General features: G+C 39.9%; 1 protein-coding gene across 1 annotated transcript in view; it reads left to right on the forward strand.

Moving 5' to 3' along the window:
• tmtops2b (teleost multiple tissue opsin 2b) overlaps window positions 1-18,861 on the forward strand; it is a 78,555-nt gene that overhangs the window by 49,988 nt on the left and 9,706 nt on the right. Inside the window, exon 2 of the mRNA XM_067409949.1 lies at window positions 8,909-9,234. Coding sequence (XP_067266050.1) covers window positions 8,909-9,234 — 326 coding nt within the window. The remainder of the gene's footprint in view (window positions 1-8,908; window positions 9,235-18,861) is intronic.

The following is an 18,861-nucleotide window of genomic DNA, read 5'->3' on the forward strand; positions in this document are numbered from 1 at the left end:
ACGGAGGGGGCGTTGACCAGACCATATGGCATGACGAGATATTCGTAGTGGCCAGTAGGGGTGATGAAGGCGGTCTTCCACTCGTCCCCCTCACGTATCCAGATGAGGTTGTATGCGCTGCGGAGGTCCAGCTTCGTAAACACAGTGGCACCACGGAGATGTTCCAGGGTCGCTGGGACGAGAGGAAGGGGATATCAGAACTTGACAGTAATTTTATTAAGTGAGCGATAGTCAATGCATGGCCGCAAGCCTCCGTCCTTTTTTTGCCACAAAGAAGAAACTGGAAGCAGCAGGGGAAGTAGACGGCCTGATGTAACCTTGGGCGAGGGCTTCCTTGATGTAATCCTCCATGGCCTTCTCCTCCGGGATGGAAAGTGGGTATATCTTACCCTTTGGCACTGGTTCACCCGGAAGCAGGTCGATGGCGCAGTCCCATGGCTGGTGTGGAGGCAGCTTGGAAGCCCGTTGCGGGCAGAAGACGTCGCTGAAGGGGGCATAACACTTGGGGATATTGATGGAGCGTTGTTCCACTGGACTTTCAATGGACGTGGCGTTGAGAGAGAGGTCAGGCGAAGGAGATGGAGGAACCGGAAGTGCAGTCAAACAGCGAGAGAAGCATGTGTCGCCCCACTTCAGGATTTCGCCCGTCTTCCAGGAGATGATAGGGTTGTGCTGCTCCAACCAGGGGCGCCCTAGAACCACGTCAACGGTGGAATCCTTCAGAACCAGCAGATGGATTTCCTCTTGATGCAAGAGACCCACACGGAGTGTAACAGGTCCAGCCACTGTGCGGACGCGCTTACGACTCAGGGGTTTGCCGGTTATTGAGTTGATCTTGTAGATGGTCGGAGACGGTGTGGTCTTGATACGTAGCTGATGACAGATGGCGCCGGAGACGAAGTTGCCGGCTGACCCTGAGTCGAGGAGTGCGACCACTGAAAGGGAGACAGTAGCGGCAGTAAGATTGACGACAGTAGTGAGTGGTTTCATTTTATGAGTAGCAGGAATTATAGCACTCACCAGGGGTCACGGTGGTCGTGCGGGGCATGCTGCTATCACATGCCCGGGGTTTCCACAATACAGGCAGAGATGCAGGGTCAGCCGACGGCGGCGTTCTTCGGAGGAAAGACGTGAATTTTCTATTTCCATGGGCTCTTGGGCTGGTTCTGGAGTGCTGACGGGTTCGGATCGACAGAGGAGCGTGTTGGAAAGTACCTGGTCCTGGTGTTCTTGAATGCACGCCTGCATGCGAGTGGCGCAGCAAATGGAGAGCTGGATGAATTTCTTGAGGCCGATGGAGTTCTCGCATGCAGCGAGATGCAGCCGTACCCGAGGTTCTAGTCCTTGACGATAGGTGGTTATAAGTGCTTGTTCATTCCATCCGCTGAGTGCTGCAAGCGTTCTGAAGTGCAAAGCATAGTCGTAAATAGACATTGATCCTTGTTTCAAATTATAGAGTTTCTCACCAGCTGAAGAATCCGTGATCGGTTTCCCGAACACTTCCCGGAAGTGGGAAATAAACGCTGAGTAGGATTGGTTACAGCGCCCCGCTGGGACCAGAGGAATCGGCCCACTTCAATGCTTTGCCGCTGAGCTGAGAGATGATGAAAGCAATCTTGGAAGTATCACTCGGGTACAGGTGCGGCTGCATCTCCAGGACCAGTGTGCATTGCAGCAGGAATCCGCTGCAATCCTCCGCCAATCCTGAGAAGGGCGCCGGTTTGGCCATGGGACTGGCGTACGGCGGTAGTGAAGGAGAACTGTTGACATCGGTGTTGGAGTTAGCTGGTGCAGGTGAGGGGACAGTAACTGGAGCTGGGGGTGGTGGATTGATAGTAAGTGTGTGTCGCAACGCATCCACCAGTTCCTGGAATGGGTCAGGTTGGCTCATACTGGGTCACGGTGTTGGTCCGGTCTTCTGTTACGGGATACAGGAGACGAACACAGTAGTAAAAGGTATTGGTAGTTTTATTGACCACAGTAGAGCTTGCAACAACAGACAGGTGAGTGAACTGATGATATATGGATAGAAGCAGATGATATGAGGAATAGTTACTGTCCTTTCTTTTGCAGGTTGAGATACGTTGGAGCTTAGAGATCGCTGGAGTTATCTGGAGCTGGCTGACACACACCCACACAGCAGACGAGGCACACGAAGGGAAGGAGAGACGCTGGAGACAGGTGAGTATACGAAGAGGAGTCCTTAAGGTAAGCATCACATGGAGTATATGCGAACGAGACCGGACATAGAGTGCTGTGTGCGTGTGTTCTTTGTAGTGCTGTTGATGAGTGAGGTGATGAGGTGCAGGTGGCGGTGATTAGTACTCAGGAGACTGTGAGCGTTGTGTTTGGGTGACGTAGGAACCTGACGTGCCTGTGACACTTCAGTTGTATAATGAAAAATATGAACAATAATATAAAATAATAATATCAATTTTACAACAATGAGACACCTCCCAGAGCAGCATGTTTCTTGCACTTTACTTACATATATTCCTTCTTGTTAATAATGGTTACAGAAATTCCTTTAAGAAAAAACAACAATCTTTTATATATCCATATCATACACGGCCAGGGTCTGTTCGCTGTGTTGCTGATAGTGCTTCTCTCTGATGTCATTAAGGTAACTTCATTTGTATAGTGAAAAATATTAAAAATAATATAAAATAATGATATTAATATTTACAACAACGAGACACCTGGCAAAACAACAGGTTTCTTGCTTTTTACTTACATATATTCCTGCTTGTTGGAAATTAGCAGAAGTGTTAGCAGATGTCAGTTCAATCTTAAAAGTCACATATCTCTTCATGGGTGTTGAAATTTTTTTTTCGGTAACAATTCGATCTATACATGCTACTGAATTTTTGGTGATCAAGTTAGCTTGTGTGTAAACAACTATCCACTCCTTCTTAGCACCAGACCTGGCTGAGTTGCGTTAGTAATGTGTTAGTACTAGTGTGTCATGGTTATGGTAAGGGCCGTGATATTTTCCAAACACACTCGGTTGGCCAATCACAACACACTGGACAAGAACTAAACAGAGTTTTACTGACAGACTTGGAAGAGAGATGCTGCAACAATGTAAAATATGATAAATGTTTTTTGAGCATTCAAGCATGGAAATCTATTCTAAGAGCCCAAAAACAAAATCAAGACTTTGAAAAATAGCATAATATGGCATCTTTGAGAATACATTATCCATTCAAATCATAATGTAATATATACACTGCGTTCCAAATTATTATGCAAGTGACATATCAGTAATATTTCAGTAGAATAAACATTCAGATTTTAGTTTTTCTAAGAAAATGTTTGTTTGTTTATTTATCCATGTCTTTTTAGATAACTGGTATCAATATCAGACAAAATAATTAGCCAGATCTACGGAAACCCTACTTAGAGGTTGTTCCACATTATTACGCAAGACACAGTTCTCATGCAATATGAGGAGGAAGAAAGATCTTTCTGAAGATGAAAATCATGAAATGGTGCAATGTTGTGCAAAAGGCATGAAAACAACTAATATTGTGTGAAACTGAATGGATATTATCGAATTATCATAAGATTTGTGAGTGATTAGAGCACAGCAGAACTCGGACAGATAAAGGAAAATTATTAATGAAAGTTCCTGTCAAAAAATTAATTGTATTAAAAGGGCAGCTATAAAAAAGCCAGTGTTGAGCAGCAAACAGGTATTTGAAGCTGCTGGTGTCTCTGGAGTCTTGAGAAGCTGTCCATGCAGGCTGGCAGTTGTGCATAAATATGCATTTTAGCCACCACTAACCAAAGCTCACAAAGATAAACATTTACAGGGGGTGTACAAATACATTTTCAAACAGTTTTATTGCTGTGGTGTTTTTTGCAGCATGGGATAGTACATAGTGTATTGTATTTCAGAAGGCACTATCCTCCTTTTTATACCATAACTGAAAATGGCCAGTTATGACCTCCACATATCAAGTAATTTTAATACCCTCCATCTCACTTTCCAGTATTCCAGCCCAAATCATCACCCACCAGCTCCTTGCAGACATCACAGTCTTATTGGAACGTGGTGGCCATTCACCAACCATCCAGAAATCCATCCGTCAATTGTCGTAAGGCATTAGTCAGTGAATAAAACTATTTAAAAATTAGTCTTCATGTATTTCTGAACCCACTGTAAATGTTTCTCTTTGTGAGGTTTGGTTAGTGGTGTCTAAAATGCATCTTTACGCACAACTGCCAGCCTGCATGGAGAGCTTCTTGAGAGACACCAGCAGCTTCAAATACCTGTTTGCTGCTCAACACTGACTTTTTTATAGCTGCCCTTTTAATACAATAATTTTTTTGACAGGAACTTTCATTAATAAGCCTTTATCTGACAGAGTTCTGCTGTGCTGTAAATCACTCACAAATCTTATGATAACTCGATAATCTCCATTCAGTGTCACACAATATTAGTTGTTTTCATGCATTTTGCACAACATTGCACCATTTCATGCTTTTCATCTTCAGAAAGATCTTTCTTCCTCCCCATATTGCATGAGAACTGTGAGTTGCTTAATAATGTGGAACAACCTCTAAGTAGGGTTTCCTACTTATTATTTTATATATAGGGTTTCCTACAAATGATTTTGTCTGAGATTGATACCAGTTATCTAAAAAAGACATGGATAAACAAACATTTTCTTAGAAAAACTAAAATCTGAATGTTTTTTTGTACTGAAATCTTACTGATATGTCACTTACATAATTTAGAACACAGTATATATATATATATATATATATATATATATATATATATATATATATATATATATATATATATATATATATATATATATATATAAACTTTGTATATCTGGTTCCTTTGTAAGGAACTAAGGTGAAGGTGCTCTTTGGTGTCTGAGCAGTATCTCATGCAGCCTTTGTTCACAGCAGGGCTCAGTACTGCATATGTGAGGAAGCCAAAACTGACTGTGTTCCTACCACTCTATGTATTCTTCCCCTAATCTATTTTCTGTCTCTCACTCTATATCTGCCCCTCTTTTTCTCTCTCCTTATTGATTTCTAGCTTTCCTTTATATGTTCTTGCCTTAATCTTCTTACCCTTCATCTTCATATAAATCGAACAGATATTTTGACAGAAATTTCTTGCTGATAAACGGAAGTGCTTCAAAAATACAATAATATTATGTGAATATATTTAACATTAATTACTAATATTCCCCATTTGTAAGTTACTGCTCAATGAATAAATGTAAATTAAACATTTTGTGGCTTAATATTGGCTTTATCGACTTTAGTACAGGTTGCAGAACAACACATTAAAACACCTCACGTTCTGCTGATTATGAGGGACCTTAACTCATTAAATTAGCTTCTCTAACATTTCATGGCTTTCATTGTTATTACATCATTGTGAAAATGAGAGGCCATTTGTACAAACCTGTGCATGCAATTTTTTCATTTTCCAGAGGACTTATCCCTGTGTCGAGTGCTTATTGAGAGGTTTGTAATGGCCTGGAGAGCTTCATACATACACTGTCTTGCTCATTATTTTTTCATTACAGATAAGATTGAATTGATTCTTATTAAGGAGAGATAGGACCAATATCTGAGGGTATGAAAGAGCAAAACAATGAAAATGTTCTATTTATTTATTTTTTCCCAATAGTGTTTGACCACAACCTTGCATTGCTAACTCATTGATATGGCTTTTTGAGGAAGAGCTTTTATTATGGTTAAAGAGTCCTGAAGAACAGAAATTTGGAGTGGAGACAGGGTGCTGAATACACCAAAGAAAGTTTGTGTGTCTGTGTGTGTGTACTGTACTGGAAAGGTCAGAGGGTGAAACAGCCGAAAGGGATTTTTATTGTGGCAAAAGCCTTGAGGTGACAAATATGAAATGACAGTTCATGTCCTTATGTGGCTTTTTTTTCAATGAAGACCTTTAAAAAAGCTTATTTTTCAGAGATACACATTCACTTGTACAACCTTTTTGTCTTGGCCTTCATTGGTGCACTGGAGACAATAATAAAGCAAATTAACCAAGACTTTTGAGAATCTACAGTGGCCCCAAAAATCATTGCCTCTACTGAGCCCATTGAGTTTAACAGACCCCCTAATGTGTGTGGTGGGGGTAACTGAGAATAGAAATAGGTGCTGAATTGTTTGGGGGGACCACCCTAATGAAGGCTTGATTCCCCCCTAATGCCCTAATGAAGGCTTGATCCTCCCTAAAGGACAACAAAGTAAGATGTTGGGGAGTCAAAGCAGGGCATCGCCAGAACATACAGAATGGGGGGGCATTTCATTTTCAAAAGGGGGCACACTTTTTTATAATCTGAGAAACAGACATTCACCCGTATTTATTATAACTAAAATCATTCAATATTTCAACAGAACACCAAAACACAAGACAATCCTGTTCTATTCAGTGATTAAAATAAAATTCTTCTCCATATTATCTAATCTTCTCTGTTTATTTTCTCTTAACATTTGTAGTAGTATATTCTTCATTACTCGTTGCATAGTGTTCATCACATAACACTCAACACAGTTCCATCTAGTGGCTTCCTTGAGTATATCATTAGTAGTATATCAATAGTATATAATTTCTCAATGGATAGGTTATCATTACAATTACAACTGCATTACAACCTAAAACGACACCAAAACCCATTTGCAAAAGCTCCTCATCAACCAACAATACAACAATAATAAAAACAGTACTAGAGGGTAGCAGATGAGTTTTCACACATTGCGGTTGAAGCGCCCAGTGTTAATCCGGTCTTCAAAGCTGTCAGTACACTTGGCATTGCTTCTAATGATGTGTAGTGCTTTGAAAGGAGATTTTGTGTCGTCAATTTCACATTTACTTCTTTTTTCATTAGTGTAGATATAAACTGTTTAGCAACAGTACATTCTGTCTCAACAATGGTTGATTTTATTAATGACATGATGTGCTGAAGTAACTTCAGATTCAAAAATTGGTTGCTCTCTGGGATCAAAGCAATCAGCGACCGTGTGTTGCGCTCACCAAAGCGATGGTTCATTCCTCCAAGAACTGTGTCAAGTGCACTGTAATAAAGCCTTCGTAGCTCTGTCTTGTCATTGTCCTTTTGTTTCTTCAACAGAGTACTGGTGTAAATTCTTAATTACTGTGCGCTGCCCTTTTGAAGGTGCGGAAGTAACATCCAAATCGGTGACTGCATCCCACAGCTCTGTGAACTTGGCCTCACAGCGGAGTTTACTCACACACTCAGTAGCACTCACGACCGGTTCCAACCCAGTCAACAGGTCCATGTCCTCACTCTGCAAAAGCTTGTTAGGGCCATCCAGCAACATCAGCACCTTCTTTACAAAGTGTGCGATGAACATAAACGCAGGCTGAGAAATTTCCCTCAAAAGCCCAATGGCCTCCATCCTCACCTCAGTACCATATGTCCGCTCTGCGCCGATCTCTGAAAGCAAAGAAATGATCTCTTTATAAGGACACTGTTGATAAATGTCCTGTCCATCTCTGCTCAAGAAATCGCTTTAATCAATCACCTTTGTACTGCGCTAAAACAGTAGGCTTCCGAAAGAATCTGTACGGGGTGCAACATACATCAAAAAAACCTGTGACTGCTTTCTCTCCTGTCAAAGTGTTCACAACCACCAGGTGAAGCTGGTGGTTCATGTAATAAAGATATGGGATTTCTCTGCCCAGTTTTTCTTGGAGTAGTTTCTGCACCCCGCCATTCTTTCCAGCCATAACCGAAGCTCCGTCATACACCTGACTTAAAATATTTGAAGTGTTTAGTCCCACTTTTTCCATCCCCTACCATGTCATCAAAAGCATCACAGCTCCCTCTGAATGGTAACCTATTTTCAGCGAGAAACTCCACAACATCAATGAGAGCAGACACATAATAAGGATTTCTGCCTAGCTGATCAGAATTAAGGAGTGTGGCATCTCCTTTCCACTGTCTATGCGCATCTGGTGTTCTTTCCATCTTGCCAGAATGTTCTTTTGAACTTGCATGTTTATGGAACCCCTTGTCTTTTTCAGCGGCATGTTTCCAGTCCCGGTTCCCTTTCATTGTGAAAGTCGAGTCTACTACGGCATGCGCATTATTGAACACTCAACATGGGAAGCAGAATGCTGCGTCAGCTTTGACACCATATTCAAGCCAGTCACGAGTCTGATACCATGAAGACACAAAGGAGCGATTTTATTATTATACAAGCGAGCAGGGTATCACTGTAAAATGATCTGATTTGGTCTTTCTTTTCCAAGATCATCAGGGCCTGCAGGTTTGACCCACAGCCGCGGCGGCGGCGATCATGTCACTAGTAATAGTAGTAGTAGGCCCATTCATAATCACATGCCCTCCCGCTGCTCTGTCTATGCTGTGATCTTGTGTCTCAATTGACAAATTCTCCCTTCCTACCATCTCAATGTTGTCTACACTTGTTGTTGTTGGTCGAAGTAGTCTTTGTCAACGATGAATCTTTAAACCACATTCTTATATAAATGTCTTTGCTGTATGAAAACGGCAAAATTTGATTTAGAGATTGCATGCAATGCACAGTGCGCAAAGGAATTACATATAAACAATACTGTATGCTTAACTATATGATTTATATGATTTATATGTATACATACAGTATGCTACACAGAAACTGAATATTGTAATTTTAATAAATAGAACTACTTCTAACATAAAAATCTAAATATTTAAAAATCTGATATTGGAGACTTGCCATTGGCTGTTATATTTGAATAATTAATTAGGTAGGTCTATGCAAGGTTTGTGTAATGTTTTGGGATGTTTTACAGTCATTTAAATATAATTATGTTTAGTTACATTTATAGATAAAGTTAACGTCCTTGTCCATGAACATGACTTTACTGGTTGTCCTCTTTCTCTCTCAGGTATCGTGTCTCTGATATCCTTGGTGGTTCTTTCTTACGACCGCTACAGCACACTGACGGTGTACCATAAACGTGGTCCAGACTATCGCAAACCTCTTTTGGCAGTAGGGGGTTCCTGGCTGTACTCTTTGATCTGGACAGTGCCCCCTCTTCTGGGCTGGAGTAGTTACGGGCTGGAGGGGGCGGGAACCAGCTGCTCCGTATCGTGGACTCAACGCACGGTCCAGTCTCATGCCTACATCATCTGCCTGTTTATATTCTGCTTGGGCTTACCAGTGCTCATCATGGTCTATTGCTATGGAAGACTGCTCTATGCTGTAAAGCAGGTAAACTGCATTTCTGTGCTGTGTGTCAAAAATCAGCCAAAATCTTTATTTCTGTTACTGAATTTGTAAAGTCTCTGACAGGATCACTAGATGTTTGAACATGCTGCCAATTCTGTGGATGCACACTGAATCATCCACACTCAGACAAGCTTACTGAGGTGCTAATTCAGAGGAAGTAGACTGTTTAATTGGTTGCTGGAACAGAAAATTGGTTATCCAACTTTGTTAACTGTTCATTTTTTTTTTTTTTTAGAATCATGAAGAAACCTATAGAGACAGAAAACCCAAACCTATCTAGAGAACTTGCCAGGATTGTGATTGTATGTTTTATAATCTCAGACACTGAAGTAATTTACATCTGCATTTTTAAGCAAACGTAGTAGCTGCTCACAACAATGGCGTATTATTCCAGTTTGCAGCATGTTCTGGCCAAAAACAGCCCACTGGACAAGAAGGATCTGTCTTAATGTCATGAAAAGCAACCACTACCATTTTCTTTCTTTTGTCTTGACATACTTTTTCAAATCTAGTGATTTTGTTCCAACTGAGAAGTAAAATGCACACCATGTCAAATGCCAACTTTTAATAAATGCATTCTCCCTCATGAAAGCAATGAAATAGAAATGAAAAGGGCTTTGAAAAGCCTGTAACCTGAACAAAGAAGCCATATGTTGTCATGGTGACCAGACATACATTAAGAAAACAAGCTCAAAAAAGTGCTATTCTCTCTTCAAGACAAATATTTTCTAATACATTTACAGCATGTTCTGCCCAAGTGGCTGGTTCCTTTAGAAACCTGTTAACACTGCATCATATCTTATTTGTGTGTATGGTGTTATTGGATTTGAATGCTGTATTATCTGGGCTTCCCAGTCACTGGAGTATAATTGGGTTCAGTTGGCTGCTGTGAGGAGGATAAATTTTCACTCTGGCTTGAGAGGGACAGATTCATCCTTACAATCCTGTGTGATAGAACCCGATATATCAAATTTCAGATGTAATATTAATCAAGACATTTTCTCTCATTCACATCTGTGACTTGCTGGGTGAAAATCTGTAGCTTACATATGATGCTTCATATATAATGTGAAGGGTGCATGTAATAAATTGGGTACCATGAGACATTCAGAAATTAATCCCATCTACTCACCATCAATCACATGTAGAGAAACTTGTAACTTCACTGAAAATCGAAGAGAAAGAAGACTTTCTGTAAATGTCAATTATAGTGAATGTAATTAGAAAGCCTTGTCATTTTCATTAGTGATGTTTACATAGAGTCCACCAGTAAACCATTAAGAATTCAACTCACAGCTCAGATGGAATGAAACGCCTTAACAAATGTTATCTATCTGAGCTTGATCCAAAGGTAGAATTTCTTGTGTGTTAAGCCAGCAACATGGCAAGAAAGATTTCTTGGCATATTTTTAGACATACAATTTTTTGTTGTATTATTTTATATTATTTAAATTATTATTTAATACAGTGCCCTCCACAAATATTGGCACCCTTAGTAAATATGAGTAAATGTGGCTGTGAAAATAAATCTGCATTGTTTATCCTTTTGATCTTTCATTTAAAAAATCCACAAAATTCTAACCTTTCATTTAAGTAAAACAATTGAAAATGGGGGAAATGCTCATAATGAAATAAATGTTTTTCTCTAGTTCACATTGGCCACAAATATTGGCATCCAATTATTTCAACATCCTTTTCCCAAGATAACAGCTCTGAGTCTTTGCCTATAATGCCTGATGAGTTGAGATCAGAGATCAGAGACCATTCCTCCATACAGAATCTCTCCAGATCCTTCAGATTCCCAGCTCCATGTTGGTGCTTCTTCTCTTCAGTTCACTCCACTCATTTTCTATAGGGTTCAGGTCAGGGGACTGAGATGGCCATGGCAGAAGCTTCATTTTGTGCTCAGTGACCCATTTTTGTGTTGTTTTGATGTTTGTTTTGGATCATAGCCCTGATGGAAGATTCAACTTCGGCCCATTATTGGATTTCTACCAGAAGTGGTCAGGTTTTGATTTTTATCTTTTGGTATTTGGTAGAATCCATGATACCATGTACCAAGGGGCACTGTACATTATAATAAACACTATCACACATTTAGGGTGGGTAAGATTTTTTTTTAAATGTTTTTTAAAGTCTCTTATGCTCATCAAAGCTGCATTTATTTAATAGAAAAACAGTAAAAACAGGAATATTGTGAAATATTTTACAATTTAAAATAACTGTTTTCTGTTTGACTATATTTTAAAATATAATTTATTCAAAACAGCATTTATTTGAAATATAAACCTTTTGTTACATTATAAATGACATTACTGTAATTTCTGATCAATTTAATGCATCCTTTCTGATCTTAAAAAAAAAACAACCTCATTTTTTTAACAGTATGGCTCAAATACTTACCCATTCCAGTGCTGTCTCTGTCGCCCTTCCTTCAGTTGTGACTCACTGTGGAACATGGCTGATCCACTCGTTCATTTATTTACTGCACATTCTCTCTTTTCTTCACTCTGTCTCAGCAGAGATCGATAACTGGTGAAGAGTTTAATGTCTCTTGGTAAAGGAGACAATCACATTGAACAAATAGACTGATTTTGTTCCAGCTGCACAATTACACAAAACAAGTGTGAGTTATCAAGCAAGTTGTCAATCGTGGGAATTCTGTAGAGTTCCCATACAAAAGAGAAAGGTTATAGTGAGGGTTAGAGCTTTCACAGGTTAGAATGGACCATTTAGCCTCTTTTTTTTCATCAATGGCTATTTAAAAGTTTGCTGAAATTTATCCAAAAGTCTTGAACATGAAACAGTTTAAACTGTGAAAACTTTAACAGGGTTGTGTTGCTGTGTGGGGGTGTTTGGATATAAGTACTTTGCATAAATGTCTCGGTTAGGGACTAGGGACTGTGTTACGATTCTTGGCAGTGCAGATGCAGGTAGGCTCCTTTGTGCCAAGTAGCAAGTGCACTCACGCAACCTCAATGCCCAGGGTAAGTTATCTAGAGGCTCCCCTATCTCAGGGGACTTGTACTCACAGTGGGAATAGGTCACTTCAAGTGTAAATGACCTTTTTTTTTTCTTTTTTTCCTCAAGCTTACAGCTGAGCACACCTGGTTGTTTACGATGGGGAAGGAACACTGCGGTGACCACATCCCACCCGAATAGGAGGTAAGTATGTGGTGAGTACGTCCTATGAACTCACCTGATGGAAATATCTAATTAGGGAAGAAGTACCTATGTTGGGCTCAACAAGATGGCATCCACAATACTGTTGGCTGTTCTATGTTTGGAGACAGCCTTCCCTTTCTGCTCTCCTCCAAAGCAGACAAAGAGCTGTTCAGATCACCTAAAGCTCTCTGTGCGGTCTGGATATATTCGCAAAGCATATATTGGACACAACAGAGGCAGGACTGGCCTTTCTTCATCACGAGGGATCATTTGCAAGTTCAACACTTGATCTCTGAAGTGAGTAGTGGGAATGCAGTCAGGAGGGCCTTCATGGAGAAGGCACTGAGCTTGACTGACTTCAAAGGCTCAAATGAATCTCTCTGCAGGGCCTGAGGGGACGAGGGGTGGTCTTAGAGGACATAACCACAGCACACCACTAAGAAACCTAACATTCAGATTGTGCTTTCCCAAAGACCTACCACCCACAGTGTTGTGATTTGCTGCTATTGCAGGCATGTACACCTTCCTGCTTCTCCAGGCCCTCCTAAGGGAAGGAAAGCACTGACCCAATGCTGCATTTCTGTGGATCTTCATCTGGGGAAGTGCACCATGTAGCAAAAAGGCACAAATTCAAGGCATTTAGCTACCTAGTAGAGGGGCTCTTGCCTGAGTGATTATAACCATAACCACTGGTGATAGGCCACTGAATTCCTTGTCCCGTCTATGCTAATACGGGTTCACCAGGAAGGGGCCGATGTAATCAGCCTGAACTCCGAATACCAAGTCTGGTTGAGCCAGTATGCCGCAACCTTTAGAACTTGTTCTTCTTCCTCCCTGACCTTGCACAGTGTCTGTGTGATGAGGCTCACTGGGGAAACACGCACTTGTGTGCCAGTGTGTCCGGGGGGGCTCGGTCAGGGAATACCACAGAGGACATTGAGAGGTATCCTTTAAAGAAAACAGGTTTACCTGTGCTTCTCCAAATCGACTCCAGATCAGCTGGTCCACCTTGGGGATGGTGTCTCACTCTCTGCAGAGCATAACCTGTGTGAGAGTGAGTCCTCTGCGAGATTGAGGTTGCCCAGGATATGAGTGGCTCGCAGTAATGTCAGACGAGTTGTGACATGCGACAAGAGCGGATACCACTCTAGCGATTTATACATGCCACCACCATGGTGTTGTCCATTCCGATCAACACATGCTTGAAACAAAAAGAAAATTCCCCAGTCCTTTGCAAGGTTGAGGCACAGGTTGCACTCCTGGACCACGGGTGTTGACATTGCCTACCTCAGTGCCCACAAAGGTAGTCCCAACTCAAAAATGATGCAGGAACGCTGCGACCTTTGTAGCCTGTATGACATACACGGTTGCTAAGCGTATTTCCTGCATCATTTCTGGGTCGGGACTACCCTTGTGCAGATCTTTCAGTACTTTGGCCTGATAAAATTGCAGGATGGCCTTTGCATACAAGCCATAGGCGTTCTGACCAATGGCACTGAAAGCCCTCACCTTCAGAGATGAGGTAAACTTGCATGCCCTGGATGGATGGCTTTGAGGATTTCTCCCGAGGGCAGCGTTTTGGGGGCACGAGTGCACCAAAATCGCATTCTTCACCTGTGGAACCTCCGAGTACCCCTGGGCCACCCTACCATCAAGAGTAGTGACAGCAGAGGAGCCAGCAAAACTTGTCGTGCTTACAGGGAGGTAAGCATGCTGAGGAATGGGAGGCCCATGGGGATTCACCCAGCAGATGCTTTTCTTTCGTAACCCGATTGCCCTCAGTGCTCGCCGCCATAGCCTCCTCCCGGAGGAAGAAGGACCAATGAGAACATGAACCATCCACAAATGCTGTCTCAGCATTCAAGACAGTGATCGTGGCTGTCTGAAAGAGAGAGAGAAACTGGCCACATTCAGAAGGACAGGAACAGAAGGGCATCTTTAAAAGACATGATCTGCCATGCAGCTCTTTTAGGGGGAAATTGCCACTTTTACTCCACCATCGAAGCACCCAAGGGAACTCCTTGCACTTATCTGTGTGTTGTATGAAGAGAGACTGCTGAAATATGCTACAGGATCTGGCAGCACTGGAGATATGATCAGATTCATAGATTTGCTTCCACAAGAGATGCGTCTAAAGGTTCCCAAGAACAAAGCTAAATGAGTGGACCACGCCAGCCTCCTGCGTATCTGGCATGCAGATTCCACTCGCCAATTCTCATTGGCCTTTTCTGAAATGTCAGAGATGGTCATGGCTCTCAAGTGGGACCCCTAGTGTCAGTCTCGACACAATGTCGAAGTGAACAACAAATAGGGAACTGAAAATAAATCCCAAAAGTCATATTAGTAATATTTCAATCATTCTGCAACCGTAGTTGCATAGTGTTTGCCTTTGTTAATCATGAGTTTACAATGTAAGGTCCACCCAATTGGCCCAACAACAGTATCCAGTGGTGTGCCTGAAGGTTTCCTGTACGTTCTGTCTTTTCGGGGCACAAAGTAATTTTAAGACTCCATTTTATCACAACCTTGAATTTAGGTTAGAATGCTAATTGATTATTGGCCATTTATATAAACATTTGTCTAGACATTTGATTATTCTATTTAACTCTTTAGTTTAATTATAAGTATGGACTTAACATTATAGCGAGTCTGATGTGATCGCTGGGACGTGGACAGCTAGCGTAGCATGCGCTCAATCATCATCTGTTGGTACGAATGATATGCCTACACAGCAAAAACTGCAGTGTTAAATTAACTCTCCTGGGAGTACATGTGAGACCATACTCAAGAGTGTTAAAGTGTTAAAATAAGAGTGTTAAAAGAACACTGAAAAGTTAATTAGATAATTAAGTGATTAATTGAGTAATGATTGAGCATTATTGAAGACACCTGATGATAACAAGCAGAATCACCAAAGGAGAAAATCACAATTTTTAAGCCACCATCGTGGAGATGAGGGTTTGTTTTAGTTGGGCTCTTGTCCCTTGACTTTTTAAAATAAAATTTTGTTTGGGCTGTTTTAACTGAGTTATAACATCCAGACAAACAAAGAGAAAAAATGATCAGGTGGTGTTGGTTATGCTTTCACATAATCATTATTTGATTTGAATCACTGAACTCATTTAGAGCCCAATTTCTGAGTTAGATTCACATTATTGATTACAGCAGAACTGTGATTCTACAGCACAAGATCAGCTTTATCAATGTAACCTGAAGGATTTCACAAACAGTTGTTCTGAGCAAAAAAGGAAAAATCTTTCTCTTAGGCACACACAGACATCAAGAATCAGCCTGTGAATCTCAACAATGGTGAGAATAATAAAGCATGTTGCAGTGCATTCTGGGTGCCACCAATCAAAATTCATCCATGGCTCCCATCATGCATTGCTGCATGAATAAATTATGAGCTGAATTGTCTTAGTAATTTCCTTTATTCTCATATTTTATTTTGTTCTGTTTATGTGACTTTTTAGTAGCTTGTTTTCTAATGTTCAGAGTTGATCTGTTGATCAGAATATGTTGCTTGTCACCGTCCTTGAGATTCACAGGCTGATTCTTGATGTCTGTGTGTGCCTAAGAGAAAGATTTTTCTTTTTTTTTTGCTCAGAACAACTTTTAAAAAATCCCTCAGATTATATTGATAAAGCTGATCTTGTGCTGTAGAATCACAGTTCTGCTGTAATCCATAATGTGAATCTAACTCAGAGATTGGACTCTAAATGAGTTCAGTAATTCAGATCAAATAATGATTATGTGAAAACATAACCAACACCACCTGATCATTTTTTCCATTTGTTTGTCTGGATGTCATAACTCAGATAAAACAGCCCAAACAAAATTTTATATTAAAAAGTCAAGGGTCAAGAGCCCAACTAAAGCAAACCCTCATCTCCACGATGGTGGCTTAAAAATTGTGATTTTCTCCTTTGGTGATTCTGCTTGTTATCATCAAGTGTCTTCAATAATGCTCAATCATCACTCAATTAATCACTTAATTATCTCATTAACTTTAACACTTTTCAGTGTTCTTTTAACACTCTTATTTTAACACTTTAACACTCTTGAGTATGGTCTCACATGTACTCCCAGGAGAGTTAATTTAACACTGCAGTTTTTGCTGTGTATATTCAAAGCACTTTGCATGAATAATTACTATTTTAAAGCAATAAATATACAATTCAAATGAGTGAGAGACATTTGGTATGCATGATAAATTTATTTACCATAAAATTAACATGTCATGTTTTAACAATTAAAGACTAAACAAATTCAAATCATAAGAGTATTATAATTTTTACATAATGTGTATCTATTATTGTGTTTCATTTAAATTAATTACAAAATAACATATGTAACAAATGTCCTGTCCTAAACAAATCCCTTAAAACAAATCATTGTAACACATCATCCACTATATATAATTATTTCAGGGCCAGTCAGAACAAATTCAAATGTAACAATTCAGGTAAATCATGACAATTACGTAATCAGTCCAAAGATAATCAATACAAAACATCAAATGCTCAGAAATAAAGAGTAAAAGATGCATACCTGACACCTGAGAAATACATAATGTTGAATGTATGGAACTCAGCATTACAGAGTTATCTGGCTACAGAATTGCACTGAGCCTTTCACATTTCTTTAAATACCCAGACCAAGACAAAAAATCCTCCAAATGGGGACTTGAACTAACAATATGATTTTACATTAATCAAGGTCCCTGACCTGGGGTGGGTTTCCCAAAGCGAACTATGGTCACAAGTTCCATCGTTACCAATAGAGTTCAATGGGACTTACGACCGTAGTTGACTAACAATGCTTTGGGGAAACACCCCTGGGTAGTTACAACTTACTGGGGACAGAAGGTAATTTGCATGAAAGACCCTGGGAAAGGGCACACCCCCCACAGCAAGCGAAGTATCTCTAAAATCTTAAAACCTTTTATTACCTTTAGGATTACTTCTGTATGGTAATTGTTCACATTAAATCGTATAAATTTTCGAATGAGTTTCGAGTGTTCTCAGTAAAAGAGTGAAGGGAAGGAAATGCAGATAAAACAATAGGCGTGATCTACTCATTTTGATTGTGTCTGGAATGAGGATGCTAATTTTGCAAGAGAGAGTTCAAATATTAAAGGGATAGTTCATCAAAAAAATAAAACCCCTAAGACTTTCATTCATCTTTGGAACACAAAAACTAAACCAGTCGATTTATATGGATTAGTTTTACGATCACTTTATGAACTTGAAGTTTCAAAGTGGTAGTTGCGTATCTGTCAACAGGGGTACAGAAATTTCTCAGATTTCATTAAAAATATCTTCATGAGTAGCCCTCTCTGGGTCATGGGCAACGTAGCTTCAGCTTTACAACAAGGTGCAATTCTACATTCTGCACAGAGAACTCAGATAAATACAGACTGTTGCCTTGTCCTTTCTGAAAGGCATTCATCTCCCTGCTTATTATAAAATGTAAATTAAAAATACTATTTGGATTGAAGGTTGTGGCTTATCCAGCAGTATTCAGGCTTCAGAGTGCACTTTTAGCATTGGTAAGGACCATACCTCATTTCAGGAAGGGTTCTTGTGAAGGACAGAGTCAAAGACAAATAAGCACTTACTTTCACCCCCACCCACAGTGTCATAATTAAATCAGTACTTCATCATAAATTTAAGGTTATTGTTTCTCAGTTCTTGTAAGTTGGCCATCATAACACATTAATTTTATACATATATACATCATATACACATATTTTGCAAAGCAATTCATAAACCTGTCTTTAAATTCTCCATGAAATGACATTTACAATCAATTTAACTTATAGGAAATTCAACACGTGTAAAACTAATTTCTTAGGCCTTTAAAATAACGAAACAATTTGCTGAAATGATATGGACAACAGACCGGGAAGTTAATAGGTGTGCATTTACTGGAAAATAATAGAGTGCTGCAGTCGTGACGTCAAAACCGGAACACTAATTCGCCAGTGGTTGCCTCAGGATTTTTATATGGGTTTTATAATGTTTTTTTTTTTTTATTTATTTTTTTTTTTTTATGTATTATGAGTAAAATAAGGTCTGTGGTAAACATAACTTGACTATACGTTGAAGTTTTGTTCTATGACGTGAATTTCACATATCAAAATATGTGTATTTAACACACACAGTACATTACTCATATCGAAAACTTTTTTTTTTTTTGAAAGATGACTTTTGGAGGATGGATCCTGAAAGTGCTAAAATGCTAATTTGTTTCCAGGTTTTGGCCTACACAAATACATCATCCTTGTGGCATTATGATGCACACCTTAGAATGTTCATCAACCAATCAGAATAAAACATTCAACAGCCCTGTGGTATGACATTTTTATATAAATTAAGTGTAATAATGCACACAGATTAATTGACAAAGAACCATTAAGAAAAGGTTAACATTGAGAAACAA

The sequence above is a fragment of the Chanodichthys erythropterus genome, chromosome 14 (assembly GCF_024489055.1).
Source record: "Chanodichthys erythropterus isolate Z2021 chromosome 14, ASM2448905v1, whole genome shotgun sequence".
In the NCBI taxonomy this organism is placed as follows: domain Eukaryota; kingdom Metazoa; phylum Chordata; class Actinopteri; order Cypriniformes; family Xenocyprididae; genus Chanodichthys; species Chanodichthys erythropterus.